Source organism: Tinamus guttatus, unplaced genomic scaffold, assembly GCF_059628265.1.
Source record: "Tinamus guttatus ecotype Peru unplaced genomic scaffold, ASM5962826v1 Tinamus_guttatus_pri_ptg001194l, whole genome shotgun sequence".
Taxonomy (NCBI): Eukaryota; Metazoa; Chordata; class Aves; order Tinamiformes; family Tinamidae; genus Tinamus; species Tinamus guttatus.
In genome coordinates, this window is record NW_028289728.1 from 1 (window position 1) to 20,499 (window position 20,499).

The 20,499-nt window shown below is 36.5% G+C and overlaps 1 protein-coding gene across 1 annotated transcript in view; it reads right to left on the minus strand.

The window, feature by feature from the left end:
* Nucleotides 1-247: 247 nt before the first annotated feature.
* The window catches only part of LOC148590633 (gamma-2-syntrophin-like), a gene marked incomplete at its 3' end in the record, with an annotated part of 49,143 nt that continues 28,891 nt past the window's right edge, over nt 248-20,499 (minus strand). Inside the window, exons 5-6 of the mRNA XM_088538805.1 lie at nt 9,563-9,650; nt 248-339 (exon numbers count right to left, since the gene is read on the minus strand). Of these exons, the coding sequence (XP_088394931.1) occupies nt 248-339; nt 9,563-9,650 (180 nt within the window). The remainder of the gene's footprint in view (nt 340-9,562; nt 9,651-20,499) is intronic.

Sequence of the window (20,499 nt, forward strand, 5' to 3'; positions counted from 1 at the left end):
GAATAAAATATGTCAAAAGCCAACATGAAGTCATATGCTCTGTGACCCAGTCTTACTGTGGTAAGCTTCTCAGAGTAAGAATTTAGAAATTCAAGAGCCCATGTTGGTTACTTTGTAAATCCAGAATCTTACAGTATATGCCTTAAAAAAAAAATCCTTAGGATTGCCTTACGTTAACATTCTGAAGATCAAAATGAAAAGTGAATTTACGCAGTTTACATAATGTTTTTATTACTAATTTGTTTACCGTGTTAGCTGAGTTTCCATTTAAATGTAAGCCACTGTCAAAGAGAGGTGATGAAGCTCCACTGCTGTGATCACTAGATGGTCCAGGGGAACCTGAAATCAGATGAAGAAAGATAACTTTTTATGTTACATTACTTTATATCATATTATATGTTGTTAAGATATTATACTATGTTAATATTACATCATATTATCATATATTATATAATATTTCAAAGAAAAAAAGGAAGACACAATGAGAACTTTCAATATAAACTACCAAAAGAGAAGCACTGCTTGTATTTCAGAATGACAGCCGATAAAATGTGTCTGCCATATATGCTACTTTATACGTCCAGAAAGATAAAAGCTGCTGGACTGATGTCATTATATAAAGACTGTGCTCAGGGGAATTTCTAATATGCTTAACTGTTAGCAGGATTAAACCCTTTTGCACTGAGAATGATATATTTAAAACCAAGTAAGTAATTTAGTTACAAAAATCCCATTAATTTTATGAATACATTTCTTATTCACTATTGATTGACTCTTCCTACAGTATAACCATGGTCTGTATTTATAGACAAAGCTAGTAAGAACCTCTCAGGCAAGCACTAACTGTACAGATAAGTACCCTTTATTAATGAATTTTTTTGTTACAAGTGCCCATTATGTTAAAGTATGAGGTACATTTTAAAACAGAGAGATTAAAAGCAAGAAGCCATTTTGCAATGACAGTCTCAAAATTATCTCTGAGATAAATCTTTAACAGTTATACATCATTATACTGCCTTAATGGTTAATTTGACTCTAGGTTAGCTTGATGCATCTCTATTTACTAACCAACTTTTATAATGGAAGCAGTACGAATTCACATCATTGTACATTTTTTAAAAAAGTATAATCTTAATATATAGCTCTTATTACATACTTCATACAATTACCATCAGACAGGACTTGATCTTAACAATAAAGTAAATAAAATCAATTTCACAGTATTATATTCATCACCCCTGAAAACTCCGTTTTTTTTCAGTCTGAAGAAATCACCTGAAATTGCCTGTAAAATATTTCACATTAATAGGTTTTTAAAGTGTAACATCATGAAATTCTTAAAGTCATTTTTGGCCACATATTTTCATATGCTTTTATACCACATATCTGAAAGATTTAGTAAAATGGAAGTTAGTTCAACAAAAGCTCATTGTCTCCATAACAAATCTCTGTCAGTTCAGTGCTGAGCTTTCAAAACAATACTCTGATTCTGAAGTTCCAGCATGTTTTAACTTGCAGTAATTTCTGTATGTCTAGGTGAGGCATTTGTAATGGCTTTATATCTGTGATGGCCATGGAAACTGGCTGACGGCCATTCATTTAATTAATCATATTTGAATATTCATTTTACAAAACATTTGGATATTTAGATAGTATAGATGCAGTTTGCTTATATATGTCTAACTAACTCAAGCACAAATAGTAGTAACTATAATACTTTATGATGAGTTTCACGTATACGAACACAAAAATTTATATTATTTGGACTAGTCGATGATCATAACTTCCTGGAAATAATTTCTACATTCTCGATAAAAACATTTAAGTAAAACAAAATAAAAACATTGAAGTTGACATAAAATTCTCTGCTGTAGATCCCCTCCATTATCTCCCGTAATTATCACAAATACATGAATCTACTTAATAGACTCATTTAATACTTAAAATTGAACTATCCATTCTCTACTATTGATTTAACCTATCAAATACATGAATTTTAGAGATTCCTAAATCTCTAAATCCATGTTGACTAAAATAGACTTGCAATTGAGTTCACAAGCCTTTTAGCTTGCTCCCTGTTCATTGTGCCTCACATACTCACGGATTGCCCACTCACGGCCACATTTAGCACTTTTGAAACTGCCCCTGGATATGCTCAAATGCTTTCATGGAAGGTGCTGTTCTCTCATCTTTCCAAACAGAGATAGATAAAAAGAGAGCAAACACACAACACACAATGTACTCATGTGAAGTAAAACTTATACTGTCTGCTCCTGTAGTCTTTGCCCAAGTAGATGAGACTTCAAACTAAATGGGTTTAGTATTAGTCCAACTCTGGAAAGTGTTGGACTAGTGTTCAAGAAGCACTATCTATACAATATCCTAATGGATACTCATGTCAGATACTACGCATTTGATACATTACGAGGTTTTCACCATCTTTTTATTACTTAGCTCTCATCTTACCCTACCCAAATTGTAATTAAACAGTCAATCCATGAGAAATGTGAATGCAGACTATGACAAGCTGTATGTGTTTAATGTGCTTATTCTTAGTTGTGTTATTTTATTTTATTTTATTTAGAAAGCTGGGTTAGGAAGGATTTTGTGGTTGATGAGAAGATTGACCTTTACTTGAACAACAGTTGAGTACAATAAGAGAATGCAACTCGGTCTTCAAGGTGAGAAGGAGTCAGAGAAGGAGCTGTAGCAACAATACAGCAGTTTGCAGCTCACAAAAAGAGACCTCCTGAGGGTTCTAGGAAGCAGAGCCAGATCTCAGAGGTGAGGGAAAGTGTCACAGGGGCCCCTGCAGTGTTAGCAATAACTCAGGAGATCACTGAGTTAGATGAAACTAAATCTGAAAGCAAAAACTCATTTGCAGTTGTTCAGGTGTGGGAATTGTTTATAAATCTTCTTCATTTCTATTCTTTCTGATTGAAGCACTCTGATTTTTTAATTTAAAAAGTTAAGCACTCTACTTTTTATTTTAAAATGATGTGGATTCTGTTAAAAATCATAAACTTGCTAGACCTAGAAGGTCACTGCAGCCCCATCAACAGATGGCTCTTTATTTCAGTCGATGAATTACAATAAACATCTGAGCAAAAAAAATTATCTGACTTGCTAATTATGTCATAGAAAAGCTCCAATGGACAAACCTGAAAAAAGACTATTCCAGTCAAACCACAAAATAAAACTGAAGGAAAAGCTCCTAATAAATTTTAATTACACTTGCAACTTCAGAATACTCTGCTTATTTTGTCTAACTATCAGAAAAAGAAATTTCTTAAGAGAGTCTGATTGACAATAAAATATTCTCAGGAAATCTTTCCAGTAGCAGTGAACCTTATCTAAAAGGGCCCTACAAGGCCCTTAGCGCTCTGCTAAACTGTCATGCATAATGGAGTCAGTCCCAGACACAGCAAAGAATCCTAACAACTAATTAACTAACAAAATTCTCACCCATTTCCAAAAGTTGAAATTCCGCTTTTTTGTTTCCAGGAACACAGATCCATTCTCTTACTTGCCCACAGTGACTGTGGAACAAACCACAAGCTATGGGATGAGAAATCATCCTAGTTATACAGCAGGAAAACTTAATTAGCAGACAGTTGTTGATGCTACAATACAAGTTTCCCCTTCAAGAACAAAAAAATCTGCCTGGTGGCACCCAACTCCACAGTCCATCACTCCTTAGCAGGCCTACTTTATTATCCAGCAGAAGATTCTGAACCTTGATGCCCTGCCTCAATGTGGGGTGGCCACCAGGGCATATAGCTGTACATCTTGGAGAAGCTAACATGTCAGGAGCTCTTGGAATTCATGGAAAGAAAAAAGAGACAATTTCAGTTACTTATCAGCATTGAATTTCCAAATTCAAAACAAAATAAAATCACACAGTCAAGAAGAGAAAATTAAGTTTCCTGCTTTCTCATAATATATATATTTAATTTTCTTTTTTAAAAAGCCCTCTTCCCACAAGAACCTAGGTCTTCCTGTCCTAATCCGTGGCAGATGCCATTCCTACAGACCAATTGTAAGAGACTGTTATGGGCTGTGTTTGTCTTGAAATCTCTGACACACCATTTACCTGGACAATGCCCTGGCACCTTATCTCTGGGAAGGTCTCTTACCATATGCGCCTCCTAACCCTGTCATCTTATCTCTGGGAAGACTGTAATATCAGCTATCTACTTGGCATTGGAAGATCATCTCAAGACCTGAACAATGACAACAATGACAGTACCCAGAGCAGTTTGCATGCGAATCGGGGGTGAAGAGGAATGGGGGTGAAGAGGAATACAAAAGCACACAGCACGTACAACAGGAACAACACGTACCAGAAAACTTCGAGAAAATGGGAGGACCCTTTGAGAAGGGGGACATAAAAGGAGCACATTTTTCCCCTCCCTGGGCAGCATGGAACATCACCTGTACCAGTATGCATGGCCTTCGGTCACAGAACATCACCTGCACTGAGACGCCTGTACCTGCACCGAAGTGGAGCCAGCGATACTTAGCTGGACTCGTGGTGGTAACTATAATCTTGTTGCATCTCTCCCGCTTGCTTGCTTATCTTTCTTTCCTTTTCTCTTCTTCTTCTCTCTGTCCTATTTGCACTTATGAGAATAAAGCTTAAAAGGTTGTATGGCATTTGACCCCGTTTGTGTCTTAATCTCACTCTTGGGAAGCGAGAAAACCTCCCCTGACACTGGATAGGGACACCAATTATTGTGGATCCAGTGAGGGGTAGATTGTGATACCACTAGCCCTACCATCTGGAAGCACCTAGTTCTTGTTCCCTTCACTCCTTCCCCATGACAGGAGTCATATGAAAGAGTATTTGGCATCTACAAACAATGATTTACTGATTCAGCTACTGCGCTATCTTCCATGAATCATCCTTTGATCACATCTTCCTGGTGGTGTCTGCTGGTTAGAAGGTTAGAAGGAACTCCTAGAGATCATCTAGTCCAACGCTCCTGCTCAAGCAGGGACACCTAGAGCACGTGGCACAGGGTTGCACCCAGGTGGGTTTGGAAGATCTCCAGAGAAGGAGACTCCACAAACTCCCTGGGCAGCCTGTGCCAGGGCTCTGTCACCCTCACAGTCAGGAAGTTCTTCCTCACAGGGAAATGGAACTTACTGTGTTTCAATTTGTACCCATTATCCCTTGTCCTGTAACCGGCCGCCACCGGGAAGAGTTTGGCCGCATCCTCCCTACACCCCTCAGGTATTTATACATATTGATCAGATCTCCTCTCAGTCCTCTCTTCTCTAGGTTAAACTGGTTCAGGTCACTTAGTCTTTCCTCATACGATAGATGCTCCAGTCCCTTAATCATCTTTGTTGATGGACCATTTTTAGAAGTTCCATATCCCTCTTGTCTGAGACCAGAACTGCCTCCAGGCGGGGGTCTTACCAGAGCTAAGAAGAGGTGCAGGATTACCTCCCTCGATCTGCTGGCAACACTCCTCCTCATGCAGGCCAGGGTCCCATTGGCTTTCTTGGCCACAAGGTCACATTGCTGACTCATGGTTAATGTCTTGTCAACCAGGACTCCCCAGTCCCTCTCCATGAAGCTGCTTTCCAGCAGGTCAACCCCTAATCTGTACTGGCGCCTGGGGTTATCCCTCCTCAGATGCAGGACCCTGCACTTGTTCTTGTCGACGCCCAGGACGTTCCTCTCTGCCCAACTCTCCAACCTGTCCAGGTCCCTCTGAATGGCAGCACAGCCCTCGGAGTGTCGGCCACTGCACCCAGTTTGGTATCATCCACAAGCTTGCTCAGGATGCACTCTGTCCCCTCATCCAAGTCACTGATGAACAAGTTGAAAAGCACTGGGCCCAGTACTGACCCTTGCAGACATCTCTGCCCACAGGCCTCCAACTAGACTCGGCCCCATTTATCATGACCCTCTGAGCTCTGCCATCCAGACAGTTCTCAATGCACCTCATTGTCCACTCATATAACTCACAATCCTGGAGCTTGCCCCATGAGGACATTATGGGAGACTGTGTTGAAAGCCTTGCTGAAATCAATGTAGACAACATCCACTGCTCTCCCATCGTCCATTCAACCACTCATCCCATTGTAGAAGGCTATCTGGTTCATCAAACATGACTTCTTGGTAAATCCATGCTGACTACTCTTGACCACCTTCTTTTCTTTGACATGCCTAGAGATGTTCTCTAGGATGAGCTGCTCCATCACCTTTCCAGGGATGGAGGTGAGCTTGAACACCCTGTAGTTCCCCAGCTCCTCCCTCTTGCCCTTTTTGAAGACTGGAGTGACGTTGGTTTCTTCCAGTCCTCTGGCACCTCCCCCGTTCTCCATGACCTCTCAAAGATGATGGCGAGCGGCTGAGCAATAACCCTCACCAGTGCCCTCAGCAGTTTTGGGTGCATCCCATACGAGTCTATAGATTTATGTGTGTCCAGTTTGCCTAAATAATCTCTAACCCAGTCCTCCTTGTTCTGTGGAAAGTCTTCCTCTCTCCCAGCTCTCTCTCTTGTCCTCAGGCTCTGTAGTTCATGGGGACTAGTCTTAGCAGTAAAGACAGAAGCAAAGAAGGCATTTAGTAACTCTGCCTTCTCTGCATCCTCCGTCACCAAGGCACTTTCCCCATTCAGTGTCAGACTAACATTTTCCCTAGTCTTCCTCTTGCTGCTGATGTACATATAGAAATCCTTCCTGTTGTTCCTGGCATCTCTTGCTAACTCTAATTTCAAACGGGCCCTGGCCTTCCTTGTTGCATCCCTACATTCTCTGACAATATTCCTATATTCTTCCCATGTTGTCTGACCTTTCTTCCACATTATGTATGTATGTGCTCTTTTCCTCATTAAGTTTACCCAAAAGCTCCTTGCCCATCCGCATAGATCTCCTGCCTGTCTTGCTCGAGTTCCTTCTTGTAGGAATGCACCAATCCTGAGCTTGGAGAAAGTGGTGTTTGAATATTAGCCAACTTTCCTGGACCTCCTTTTCCTTCCAATATCCTAGCCCAGGGGATTGCTCCAAGTTGCTCCCTGAAGAGGTCAAAGCTAGCTCGAAGTCCTCTCTCTGGACTCTTGAAGTCCAGGGTTGCAATCCTACTTCTTGCCCAGCTTCCTCCTTGCAGGATTGTGAATTCCAACATCTCAGGGTCACTGCAGCCAAGACTGTTCCTAACCTTCACATTTCCAACTAGACTATCTCTGTTTGCTAGTATCAGGTCTAGCAGCACCCTTGTTGGCCCATCAACCACCTGAGTCAAGAAGTTATCTATCTGCAATGTTTTGCAGGAATCTCCTGGACTGTCTGCTCCTAGCTGTGTGATTATCCCAATCACAGGATAATCAGGGTGGTTGAAGTCCCCCATAAGGACCAGGGCCTGAGATCATGAAGCTTCCTGTAGAAGGCCTCATCCACTTCCTCTCTCTGGTCAGGAGGCCTGTAGTAAGCTCCCACAACCATGCTGCCCTTGATCCTCACCCACGGGTTCTCGACTCATGCTTCATCCTCCCCTATGCTGATCTCCATACATTGAAGTTGCTATCTCAAGTAAAGGGCAACTCCCCCACCTCATCTTCCTGGCCTGTCCTTCCTGAAAAACCTAAAGGAATCCGTAGCCACGTTTCAGACATGAGAGCTATCCCACCACGTGTACATAATTGCAATGAGAGATCATGGCCCTGCAATTGCACATGCATCTCCAGTTCCCCTTGTTTATTCCCATGCTGCATGCCTTTACACAGAGGCATTTGAGTTGGGCACCCAATGTGCCTCTCATTCTAGCAGGGGCAACTGGAACTTGACTATGTGGGTTTTCAGTAGTTCTCATATTTTGCCGTTTAACCTCTCCAGGCTTTGGGCGCCCTTCACAGGCTCTGGAGTTAGGCTTCTCTGAGTGGCATGACAGGCCATCGCCTACCTTATCACCTGCTTCCCTGATGATATCCTTGAATCTAGTTCAAAGACTTCTTGAAGAGCCCTGCTAGGGCTCTTCAGAACCCAGGACCCTCTTCCCTCTTTGAGAAAGATGAATCTCATTAGATGCCATCATGTCAGGTGCCATGTAAGGCTTCCTGTTGCCAAAGAAAACAAAGTTGTGGTGATGACACCAGCCACGGAACCATGTGTTGATGGACTGTATTGTCCTATTTCTTTCTATATTGCTGTCAGCAGTGGGGAGAATGGGAGAGAAAAGGACCCGCACGCCTGAGTTGCCGATCATCTAACCCAATTCCTTAGAGTCCCTTTTGCTTGCCCTCAGGCTGCACGCTGCCACTTCTACTCCTCCCACATGTGAGACCATCAATGGTATTGTAATGGTAATATAGTTTGTGGGTCGAATCAGGTTTGGAAGTTTCCTGGTGACATCCTTAACCTGGGCCCCAGGAGGGCAGTAAATATTAGTAAGACCTAGTATTATTAATAATAATAATTAGTAAGACCATAAAAATATTCGTAAGACCTTCTGTTCTATAACATACAGGAAATCTAATGGGTGTCTTTTCCTTATTTCCTTCTTGCCAAAGACCAGGCAGGTGTAACCATCATTAACTAAAGAAGACTATGGCTAACAGCCCAGATACTACTAATGAGAGCTGACTATCTTAGCAAAATTGTGCCTAAGCTTAGGCACGGTTATCAAAGGATTACAAGGCTATTACTCTTTAGCTCTCTGGTGATAGGAAAGCAGGAAGAAAAAAATGAAATTCTTCTTATAAAGGGCATTGAACAGTCAACAATCTCTCAAGGTAGAATTTCTTTGAATTTCATTAATTTATATTCATTTTTCAAATGGAAATGATAAACTATAAGCAGAGAAATAAGGGTTTTAAGATGAAAGGTATAGTTCATCTTAGAAAAGGCCTGTCAACTTTGCTTATAGCAGGTGTAAGAAACTAGATGAAATGACAGACACTCATTTTGTAACCACAGGAGGCAGACCTTGGCAAATCTTGGTCTGTTCAAATTAATAAAAAACAAGTACACAGTTGAGCACTATTTACACCAAAACCCAGAGAACGGACACAGTTTAAATCTGTTTTGCTAAATTCTCCTAATCCTACGGTTTGATTACACGTGTGGTACACCATTATTCTGCTTGATAAAACGGACAAAATATCAACATAATTTATTACATGTTATATATATAGTATATATTACAATACACAATTAATGTCATGTATTTGTTTTATGTGTAAGTAAGTGTACTGCTGTTTTTCATGATGATTTCGAGTAAAAATCCCTTTCACTGTGAATGTAGGATTCAAATGTTTATAAATATTTCCTTATTGTATTCAGTCAACCCTAGTATGGAAAAACTTTCAAAAAAGCATCTGTGATTGCACTTCATTTTAGTGATATTTCAGGTTCGTTTTGAACAAACTATACAGAAGCAATCATGCAGTAGACATTAGATTTTTACAAATTAAGCAATAAAGTACATAATTTTCTGTTTCTTGCAGAAAACACTCAAGAATTGAATTCCTATTTCTCTTAGTGTCTTCTTTTTATGAGAAATACTGCAAAGAGAAAAACAAATTATTCCTATCCTTTAATTTTGCCTTACCTAATGGGAGCTTTAAAAATGATGGAGCTTCCCTGAGGTACTGAACGGTGATGGTAACTTCATCGCCAGCGTTTCGCAGTAGGTGTACCTGTCAGTATGACAAATGACAGCTACTTTAGACCAAAGAACCACCAGTCATGGAAAAGCACATTAGTTACAATAAAATCTGCATCTCTGTTGCATTCTGTAAGAAATTCAATATAAATATTTCTGACTGGAAATGAAGAATGCTTTGAGAGTCAAGCCACACCAATAAAAGATGACAGTAGCAAGACCACAGGAACAATATGAAGAAATAATTTGGTAGGCAATATGACTTTATATACCAGCTGAACACAGTCTGTAGAACCTGGGATAGCATAGTAGGGATATATATGTTATTGTCTATTTATCGGTGTGTCTTTATGTATATATACATATACATACCTGTATGTATATGTGTGTGTATAATAATATATTAATCGTCTGTGTATACTCATGCATAGTATATATTAATACATAATATACTTTTTATATCTCATACTGAAGTGTTTTGTTTGGTTCTGTTAGTTGATACATTAAGGACATTTCTCTGTTTCAAATACAGGCTTGATTTCTATTAATGTCTTCATAATCTGTAAATATTCACTAAGCAGAAGTGAATATATATGCATACGAATTCATTAGATAAATACACACATTACCTATATACATAATAGACATCCGTGTATTAAAACATAAAAATTTAATTAAAGGTATAGCACACTATTGCATAAGGATTTTTTTACTGAAGATGAAAAAGAAGAGAAAATTGAGATGACTGAAATCTTTGCTAGCAGAAGTCAATCCATCCTTCCCATATAATAAGGACTCGGGTAGATGCAAATATAAGTGAGATGAAGCAACACTTGAAATTGAAATAGTATATATTTTTTGATCTAGATCAAGTACTTTACATAAAGTGCTCAGAAACTCATGAAATTCATCTTAACTGCAAAAACTTTTGCTGGAAAGTAAAGTTCTAATGCTTGGATGTTTATATAGATCTATTATTGCATGACATTTGGATGCACCAGAAATATCTGAAATTATTTTCCCTGGAGGTAGTTGTCTTTTCAAAAGCATTCATGAAAGATTAAATAGCAGCTAAAAGAATAGTACTCCTCTTACAGGTTTTCACTCATATTTTGCCATGTATAACTGAGTTACATACTTACATATATACATATAGAGGTTACTCTTTGTTCAGAAGCTAAAGCAGATGCTCAGTAATTATGCTGAACCATCTGAATAATATTGAATCATATGTGAACACACAGTTCAGAGATATATATTCATCTATTTATTTCAGATACAGGTGTTTATATATATAGTGATATGGATAAATGATGATGATGAGATGAAAAATAGCAATGATAAAAATTAAAGAAACTGTTGATACCTCCTTGCATCTTAGACTGCATTTTTTATCAGTCTCATGTTGATAAATGTGGCTTCCCAAACCTCACTAATATCCACACTAGAATTTGAAATGAATTGATGAACTCCTTCTGGGCCAGTCACACAATCTATTCACTTCACACTATTTATGCTAATCTGCACTGTAATGGAGCCTTCAAAACTATATTGAATGCTTTTAAATGACAAATGCATTTATAAGACAGAAAGAGTAAATCATTTTTTTTGCCATGATCTAATGATAGAGTTGCTGATTTGTTGATTCACTGACCAGAACAACTCAGTTTGAAACAATTTCTACTTGTGCGTGTATAAAGTTAACAAATTATAAATTACATTTTGGCTGTTATAATAGTAATTATGAAAATTTAAGTATTTCAAACAGCAGATTTTACATATGTCTTATAACTACATCATTTATTGCTTGGTCTCTAAAAAGTTAAAGGTTTCAAACTATCAAGATATTTTTTTTTTTTTGTATATTACCAAACACTGCAAAGTAATGTTCTTCGACACTGGAAGTTATTTGTCTGTTCTTTTAGATTTTTGGAATGGCCTTGGTGTGGTTTCAGCCCAGGACAGCTAGTCAGCTCCCCTCCAAATTCCTAGACATACACATGTATATACATTCATACATGGGTATACTGTGCTTTAAACTTTTTATCCTGCTTTGAACGAACATGGAGGCAGGTCATTCTGAATCAGTTAGCCTCAGCCCAGAGACCAGTCCTGCACCCATTTAATTTCTAAGTGCAGATATAGCTGAAATAAAAATTGTAATGGAAAAAAAAGCTCTTTGCTTACAATAAAAAGTATCTGAAGAAATTAGGATTTCTGAACATATAATATGCATATTCATCAAAAATACAAAGGAAGAATGGGGAAAAAACGTTTTCTGAAGGGTCAGATATAGGATATAGTAGGATATAAAAAGGATATAAAAAGATCTCGTCAAGAATGCTCCTGTATCTTGTGACATAATTTTCCTTGTCACTGGTTGGTAAGTGCCCAATAGTGACTTCAGTATCGCGATATCAGTACTTTGTAAAATAGACAATTCAAAAAAAAAAAAAAAAAAAACCACGCACAAAGTTATAATATATTGTCATGATACTCTATTAAAATATGTAATGGAAAAATATGTGAATCAAATAAAATTACATTAATACCAAGAACTCACGTAACCAATTGCAACTGGGATTTCAGAAAACCTCCCAACATGAATTATTTTTACTGTTTGATTTCTGGAAACAAGGAAGAGTTTTAACTCACTAACACACAAACATTTTGATGTAATCTTTCAAATACAGCACAAGAACCATATGTTTAACCATATTTCAATTCAAATAATTGAATTGATTCAAATATTTGTTTCAAATAATATTTATACAACAACATGTAAACTGACTTATTTTTAAAAAGTCAAGAAAGAAGATTGCACGCTATACATACTACTCAAGGTATTTCTGAAAGACCTTTATAAAACACTAGACAGAGAAATTCACTGCAAAAAAATTGCATGGAACAAAAAAAAACTACTGCAAAGACAGATATTTATCTTTTAATTCCACATTACTTTTTTTGAAGGAAAACTAAAATATTTGTTTTAATTTAAAATTACCAAACAGTAATGCATTGAAAGATACTAGTGCTGTTATTTTACCCTTCTGTAGCTACTTTATATTCTTAGATAATGACCAAAGAGGGAATAACACGGAACCACACGTACTAAGAAAAAAAATCAATTTCAGTGCTTACAAGAAGGAATTAATGGTGCAGAAGATCATTAAATAATGCAAGCTCTGTAGTGCTGAAACTTTTAACACAAATCCAACACAGAAAGACAAATCCAGTAGCTCTGGAGTGACACCATTATATTGTTGCCTTTCTGTAGTAATAATGCAAAAAGTGAATTTAAAAAGGGAATAGATTTTTTCAAAATAGTAGATCAAATACATTTACTGCAGCTAGGTGTATATATGTATACATTTTCTTATGTGTTCATAGATGTGGAAGCCAAAATGGAACCAAGAAAAATGTTTGCTTTCCATGCTGTCTCCAAACTGTGGATTTTGCATATCTCTGTTAAGTGCATTTATCAAGACAGGATTCATTTTGTTTCTCTTTTTTTCACATTCTTTTCTCAGGACTATAATAGAGATATCTATTTAAAAAAATACAAAAAAATTGTTTAAAAAATTGTTAAAAAATTACATAATATAAAAAAGTAGGACCTTCTAGATCTGACTACAGAGTTTGCAGAACAAAGTATGACAGATTTTTGCAAAACTGAACGACCCTTGTTGCGTCACCTTTACTACTAACTCCATTTTAGAGAAATCCTATACATTTAGGTTCAAGCAGTTCAGTCAATGGCAAGATTTATAGATACATATGTCTTGGGGCATTACTGATCCACAGCCTGCATTACACAGACAGAATAGGATGCTAGTTTCCCTGCTAGCAGTGAAACACATTCTCATTCTCTTCCATAGTACAGTTTAACTTCTAGAGTAAGACAGACCAAGCATTTTGCTTTCATGCTGAACACAACAGCATGGCTCAAAGTTACTGTTTGAGAATACTTCCTTTCCCTTATATCACAACATTCTTATCTTTCTGGGTGAGCAGGACAGTAACTGCAGTTCTGGAAACTGTCTGAATTGTGAACAAGACTCTAAATTGGGATATGTTATTACATATTAGTTGTTGTAATTATGTTATTTCATATTTCATTATGTGTTGTTACACACATAAAACCATTTAGCAATTGAACCTGTAAATATGATTTATTTCATGGTAAGTATCCACAGAACACTCAAAAGTTTTGTGTTCTATTTGTTTATTTTAGGAGACAAATGTATTCATCAATAGTCTTCTGAATTAATTCCTACTAAGTATGTGGGTGAAATCGAATTGAAAACTAGATCAATGGTAACAAAAGCCTTAACGATGATGTTCCAAGTCAATACAGATTACGTTCTTCTGAAGTTACGGTGCCCTGTGTTTAGCATTGCTTGCTCTAGACCTTCAAATGTGCCTGAATATTCACACTGGTCAGCGTTTATACAGGGCCTTGGCTGTTTGAATGAGGTCTGTCTTATTACAGATCAGAGATGTAACAGCAATTAAAATTAAAATGGAACATTTTTATCATGAATGAATTCACCTATATGGCCTCTTACTGAAGGGGGCAGAGCTAGAAAAATAGATTTTAAATGTCTGACATTAGGTAAAATCCCATCTCCAAGCTATAGATGAAAACTCAGATTTAACACTTAACTTCCATATGTGTAAATTAAAAGGAACTCAATCTCATGGTGAATGTCTGATCCTGAAACACAGGTGTTTCTGAAATGAAACGTAGGATTACTGATCCTTTCCCTTCTATCATCTGGGAACTTTCTCACTGCCTTCTTCTGTTTCAGTTGGAACTGTTGTTCACCTCAAACTTCCACCATATCTCCTAAGGCACAATTCCATCTGTGGCTGAAGAAATACCAAAGCTTACCAAATATAACACAACCCCACCATACGCTAAGTGAAGCTGTAATCTCTTTTGTTTGCTGAAGAACCAGATATAAATTTAGAGGCAGAAAATATATCAGCTTAATTGGAGACAAAACATGCAGAAAAGTAAGTCTTATCAAAATTTTCTCCTGTTTATTATATTCACTTGGATTTATTACCATTTATATCTTGCATATAAATCCTTTTGGCTTGCGTAGATATCTGAGGAAACACTAGCCTGGCTGGTGAATGTGGAAAAGCAATTGATGTATGTATCCCAGGTTGGCCCCTGAAACATCAGAGAATCTACACCTTTTCCAATTCAGAAATAAAACAAACTATTGTGTGGGAAAATATATGTTGCTTATTATCATTTTAAAAATTCCCCCTCTCCATTACCTATATAGGAAGACAATGCAATTTATGAAAGTTTTCACGGATTCATATTATACCACAATTTTCTTTCACTTAATTAACACTTTCCTCCTATTTCTACCTAAAAATAAAGTAAAAGATATTTTTAACCACAAAACCTGATTACCCCTTTAAACAAATAACACTGTTCCTGAGTGGTATAATTAACAAGAACTAAGACAAAGAGATTTTTTTTTCATGATTTTGTACATTATTTTTCCTTCCTCTAAGTAGACATACTAGTCTTTGCTTAAACAAATATATGCTATATAAAGGAAGTTAATAAGTATTCTGAACTGGAAATACCATCAGAGCCAGTTTAGCTCTTCCCTGAAACAATGTAAGTTCGAAGAAAATAGCTTAAGGCTAAATATTAACTGAAGTCTGAAGATCCATCTTTGTGAAAATAACTGCCATCTTCAAAAACTCCAAGAATCTCAGAGCACTACAGTGACTTCTCTTTGAAACCTCAGGTCAGTCTCAGCTGTTATTTATGTGCTATAATAGAAAAGAGTTCAAGGGTACATAACATTTTAAAAATATGCTGTATGTTTTATAGCTCAAATATCGCTACATATTATTATATAAAAAAGCATAACAGCATCTATATGGATAAAAGGCAGCTCTGTTGTATAATCATCGTAAGTGAGTATGTCTTTGTCTTTAATGTTTTTGTTTCCACAACAACTTCCCAAACACAAAAATGCAAGTATTGCCATAAAAACAGACCATGTGCATGACTTTGTACGCATCACTAAGAAACTCCTGACAGGTGAACGCCTGTACTTGAACCTTCTGTACACTATCTTGGAATCCAAACTCATGATTCTTTTCCAGCTGTATTACTATACAGTAACAACATCTGTTTGGCACATGTTAGTATACTCTTTCATTCAATAGCCAAATATTTTCCATAGTAAAAAAATCATAATAATTGATTAGTGGAATATCATGCAAATCTCAGTGACATGTGATATTCTTCTGAGGATTTCTCCCAGAAACCTGATTATAGCTGAAGGTGCACTTGTTTTAACACAGACCTATACTTTTTTCATTGTATTAAAAAAAAAAAAAAAAAGGCTACTGGATTCAGCCTCCCCCTAAAAAAGCATATGAACTTCTATGCTCTGAGTGTTTTGTCTGGTATCTGCAATAAGCAACAAGAGCAGGTACCACAATCTAGCCTCAATTTAGTGGCTAACCAAATGTGCCTGAAATACTAATAACAGACATAAAAGCACTTAAGTCAATGCCTTTTTGAAGAGAAATATTGCCATAATAATGATATAATGATCTTTTAAACCACAATCGAAGAAGTAGTTCAAACATCTCACTTGTAAGCAATAATATAATAACTCTATTAAGAAGTTAATTATATATGAGATTAATTTTTTATATAATTTATATTTTTCTTTCCGCTTTAGGAAATGTACAACATGCAAAATGACTGAGTTTGACTTATGAAAACAGAATAAGCCTGATCTTGTACACACAATTTTATTTATATAATCAACCCAAAATCACTAAATCTTTCCTAGTTTCCAGCTTTTCTTTTCAGCCTCATACTGACATGGAGCTAGAATGTATCATGCTTTGTAACTATTTACATTGATGAAAAACTGAGGATCACCCAAGATAAAGTGATTTAACTGATAGCACAAAACACGATTTAGAAGCTTCTTGCTCTTACTTTTCTTCACTCTCTGATATTTTCCGGAGATTTATTTGCAGTCTCTCTGGAACACAGATTTTGATTATTCTATTCCATATTTCTTTAGGTTTCCCATGATAAAACATACAACCTTACAAAAATGCAAGCATACTTTTTCTCTACATGTTCAATATAATCTTTACAAAGATTCATTTATTTCCACTCTACTACATCTGCATTACTTGAACACATCGCAATTCCTGGAAATACAGAGCGTGAATTGTAACAAAATGTTCAGGTGATTTAAAATAGCACTGCTAAGTTTCAGTGCAATAACACACATATATATATATATATATTAGCTTGCATTAATATAATAGAATTTAATTCCAACAGAGCTTTGCAATAATGTATACACGATATTTCACACAGAATTTATTGTCTCTTTTTATTGGTAATTGTTCATTTAAAGAAGCTTATTAAAAGCATCCACCTCTCCGTACATAAAAAGGGGGAAGAGGGAGGAACAAATAGCTTTTGTTAGGATGTCTGACCAAGGCAGCACTATCTATATGAAAGTAACAGATATATAGGACAATATCTGTTCTTAAGATCCTGTATAGGATCTTAAGTATCACTGCATCCTTCCTTTTTATACTTTTTGTTTTTTTCTTTTTTCTTTTTTCTTTTCCTTAATACTTATTTGATTAGTTTTTGACTGAATTTCCCTTGGTAGAGGGGACTTGGGAGGCAAAGGATAGAGAATACAGAAGCACAATTTAATTTAGACAGAAAATTTTGTAACATCAGTTCTAAACTCTTCATACAACAGAGGAAATTAATTTACTAAAATAAAATAGTTTTGCAAAGCATTGATAAAATGGGACAGCCACACAGCTGAAACAGAAGACCAGTGCCATAACATCCAAAAACACCAGCTGATCTGCATGTGACCTGAGAAACTTTACGTTACTGGTTCTTCTGGACTTGGAGGAATTACCTCCTAGCACTGGCGGAATATTTCTTATATTTTGCCAGAATGCTGAAATTGCAGTGAAAAAGCCTAACTATTAATGTGAAATGTACAGTGTAAAGTTGAAAAAATACTCATCTTGGCAGCACTAAGATGGAGCTTCCAAGAAATGAAAGAGGTGCACAGTTCCTATATATATATATTTGTCTTTTCCTTTAACTTGATCAAACTCTCATACTATACTTGTTATATTTCAATTATAATGCTTTTGCTCTGTGCAAAGAACCTTAATTCTAAAATAAATTACACTCCATCCAATGAATGGATGAAGAAATAAGGACTAAGTGAAATGAAAACTTCAATATCTTAAGGAAAAGCAATTTTCATTTTTTTTTTCTCCTTGTGTCCTTATTGAATCATCCCATTCAAGTCCAAGTACATCACTCTCTCCAGACAAGCCAATAATACATTAAACTAATACAATATATAGCTGGAAGAGTTCAAAGATCTGGCAAAGACACTTAATAAAGCAGTTTAAATCCTGAAAATATAAAACAAACCTCAATGAATGGATTTGCTGTTGTAAAGAAATACTTATTTATTCATTCACCTCTGTGGCTTTACTTAAAGTAAGAAATGTTCCTAAGCATTTTCCTGGATCTGTGAGATTAAATTTACCATTTGTGTAAAATACCAAAATTATGCTAAAACACATTAATTTTAAATTAATAAAAATGTTCTTCATTTTATATTCTTAGATGCTCAATTCTGTCTTTTCTAGTTAATGAAAAAAATTATTGCCTTGAAATGGGATTCATTTTAATGAAATTTGCCTTTGTACTAGTCGTGTATTTTGGGATACTAATTTGGGTGGATACAAACGAGTGTTTCTAGTGGCCAATTTATTTCACTCCCGGGTAGTGCTCACTTCACAGTGTGATGTGTCCCCAGTCAAAATTGGCCAAACCTCCATTCTCCATTATGCACCAAGGACATAAATGACAACACATAGCCCACACAACACCACACCATAGCACGAAGTGCACTGCGGCTGCAGTGGGGATTGCCCTGGGTTTCCCTCAAAGTCACAGACGGTTTGGGCTGTCCACAAAAAGTGGTGAGTAGTAGAAAGATGATCCTGACAAACCAGCTCTCCGGCAAAATCACCCATCTCAATTATCTCTTTTCCAGAGTAAAGTTCTAGCTACCATTTATTTATTCGCTGTTCAGAAGCTCTCCCACATCTTTGATCATGCTGCTTCGTGCCTTGATGTTTTCTTTGAACCTTTTCCCGTTCTTTTAAACTCTTTGAAACTGAGGGAACCAGAAATGCTGACAATATTGAAGATACAGAGGCGCCTTAGATGCTTTGTGGTGTTTTAGATCTATTTTCTCCTCCTTTCTTAAAAAAAAAAAAATAAAATAAAATAAAAATCCAAGATTCAATTAACTTTCCTGATTACTAAAAGCTTGAAATTTTATTCCAAAGCTGCAGTGGACACTTCAAAGTCCATCATTTCACATGTTAAGTTAGAACTGTTTTCTTCTCTGTGTACCGCTTACTTAACTTTTATATACATAGATTTCACCTTCCACTTTTTTACCCTGTCATTGAATCCTTCTGTTTATTTTCAGAGCTGCTTCCCATCTTCACCAATCTGAATAATTCCACAGAATCAGCAAACTGTCACTGCACATTTTATTTCCTTTCACAGCTCCCCTTTTTGCTTGTATATCAGTCAAAATTTTGACCCACTCCCATTTTAAGGATTTTGTCTGCATGTCCTCTGAATATGTGTGAAATAATGGTGCATTTTTGGTGAATATGACTGAAATAATGCAAAGAATGGGAGACCTGTGCAATAGGTTACTTTTAGAAGTTAGATTAAAAAAAGGGTAAAGAAACACAGTGCAAGGCTGAAAAAAAGTACAAAATAAGAAAAAAAAAGTCAAACTGCATTAGTAAATAAAGTAATCAAGACAATCCCTCAGAAGGGTAGGAAATACTGCAAGTTGATTGCAAGTCTGTAGCAACTTGAAGAAGTGTGGAGAAAAACAAAGTTTCATAATTAGCAGTATAAAATGAGAAAGCTGTGATACTGACAGCTCAGATTATATTTTTTTTAGCTTCCAGGGAAGCTAGGATCTTTTAACTTTTCTGAAAGTAGCAAAGGGTCAAGAAAACAAACTATACACATGGAACCAGGATCAGACATCTAAGTAACCATATCCACAGTGCCAGCTGTGTAGTAGATAGAATGAATTGGTTTCCTTTTCCACTGCTCTAAGATCTTGTAGCTTTCTCTCCCAGAGTATTCACCCCTGGGTGAATGGGGCTCTGGAGTATTTAACACCTGTCAGACAAATTGACATGAGATTATAAATAATCTTCCATTTAATAAAGTGCAGGTTATCTAAACTTGTGTCTGCGCAGAACACCTCCTTATATATTTTAGGGTATTCTAAAACAGAAGAAATGAAGAACAAAAGGGGAAGAAATACTTTTTTTTTTTTTTTTTTTTTTTTTTTACTGCTACAGTAAAAAGATTAAAAACCCCAAATCATGAAACAGAGATCATATTCTTGAATCTGCCCTTGAACAGTTTATCACTGTGGCATCAGTGAAAGTATTCAGTTACTCTACCATCAGCATCCATGTAGAAGTCCTTTGGATCTAACAGTACAATTCATCATCTTGAATTAGATATTTATAAATGATATCTTCATCTCCCAGGAGGTAAATAGGAAGAATTATGTTCAAACTATACTGAAGGTGGTTTCTTCTTCAAGCAGATCACTGAATATGATCATGTTACCAAAGAAAATAGAGCAAGCCAGAAGGACTCAATAAATCTCTGATTAAACTCTTTTGTATGATGCCAACAACATTAAGGATAAAATTCAACACTATGTGAACTGAGATTGCCCGAGCCTCATTGATGAGTGCCTTTT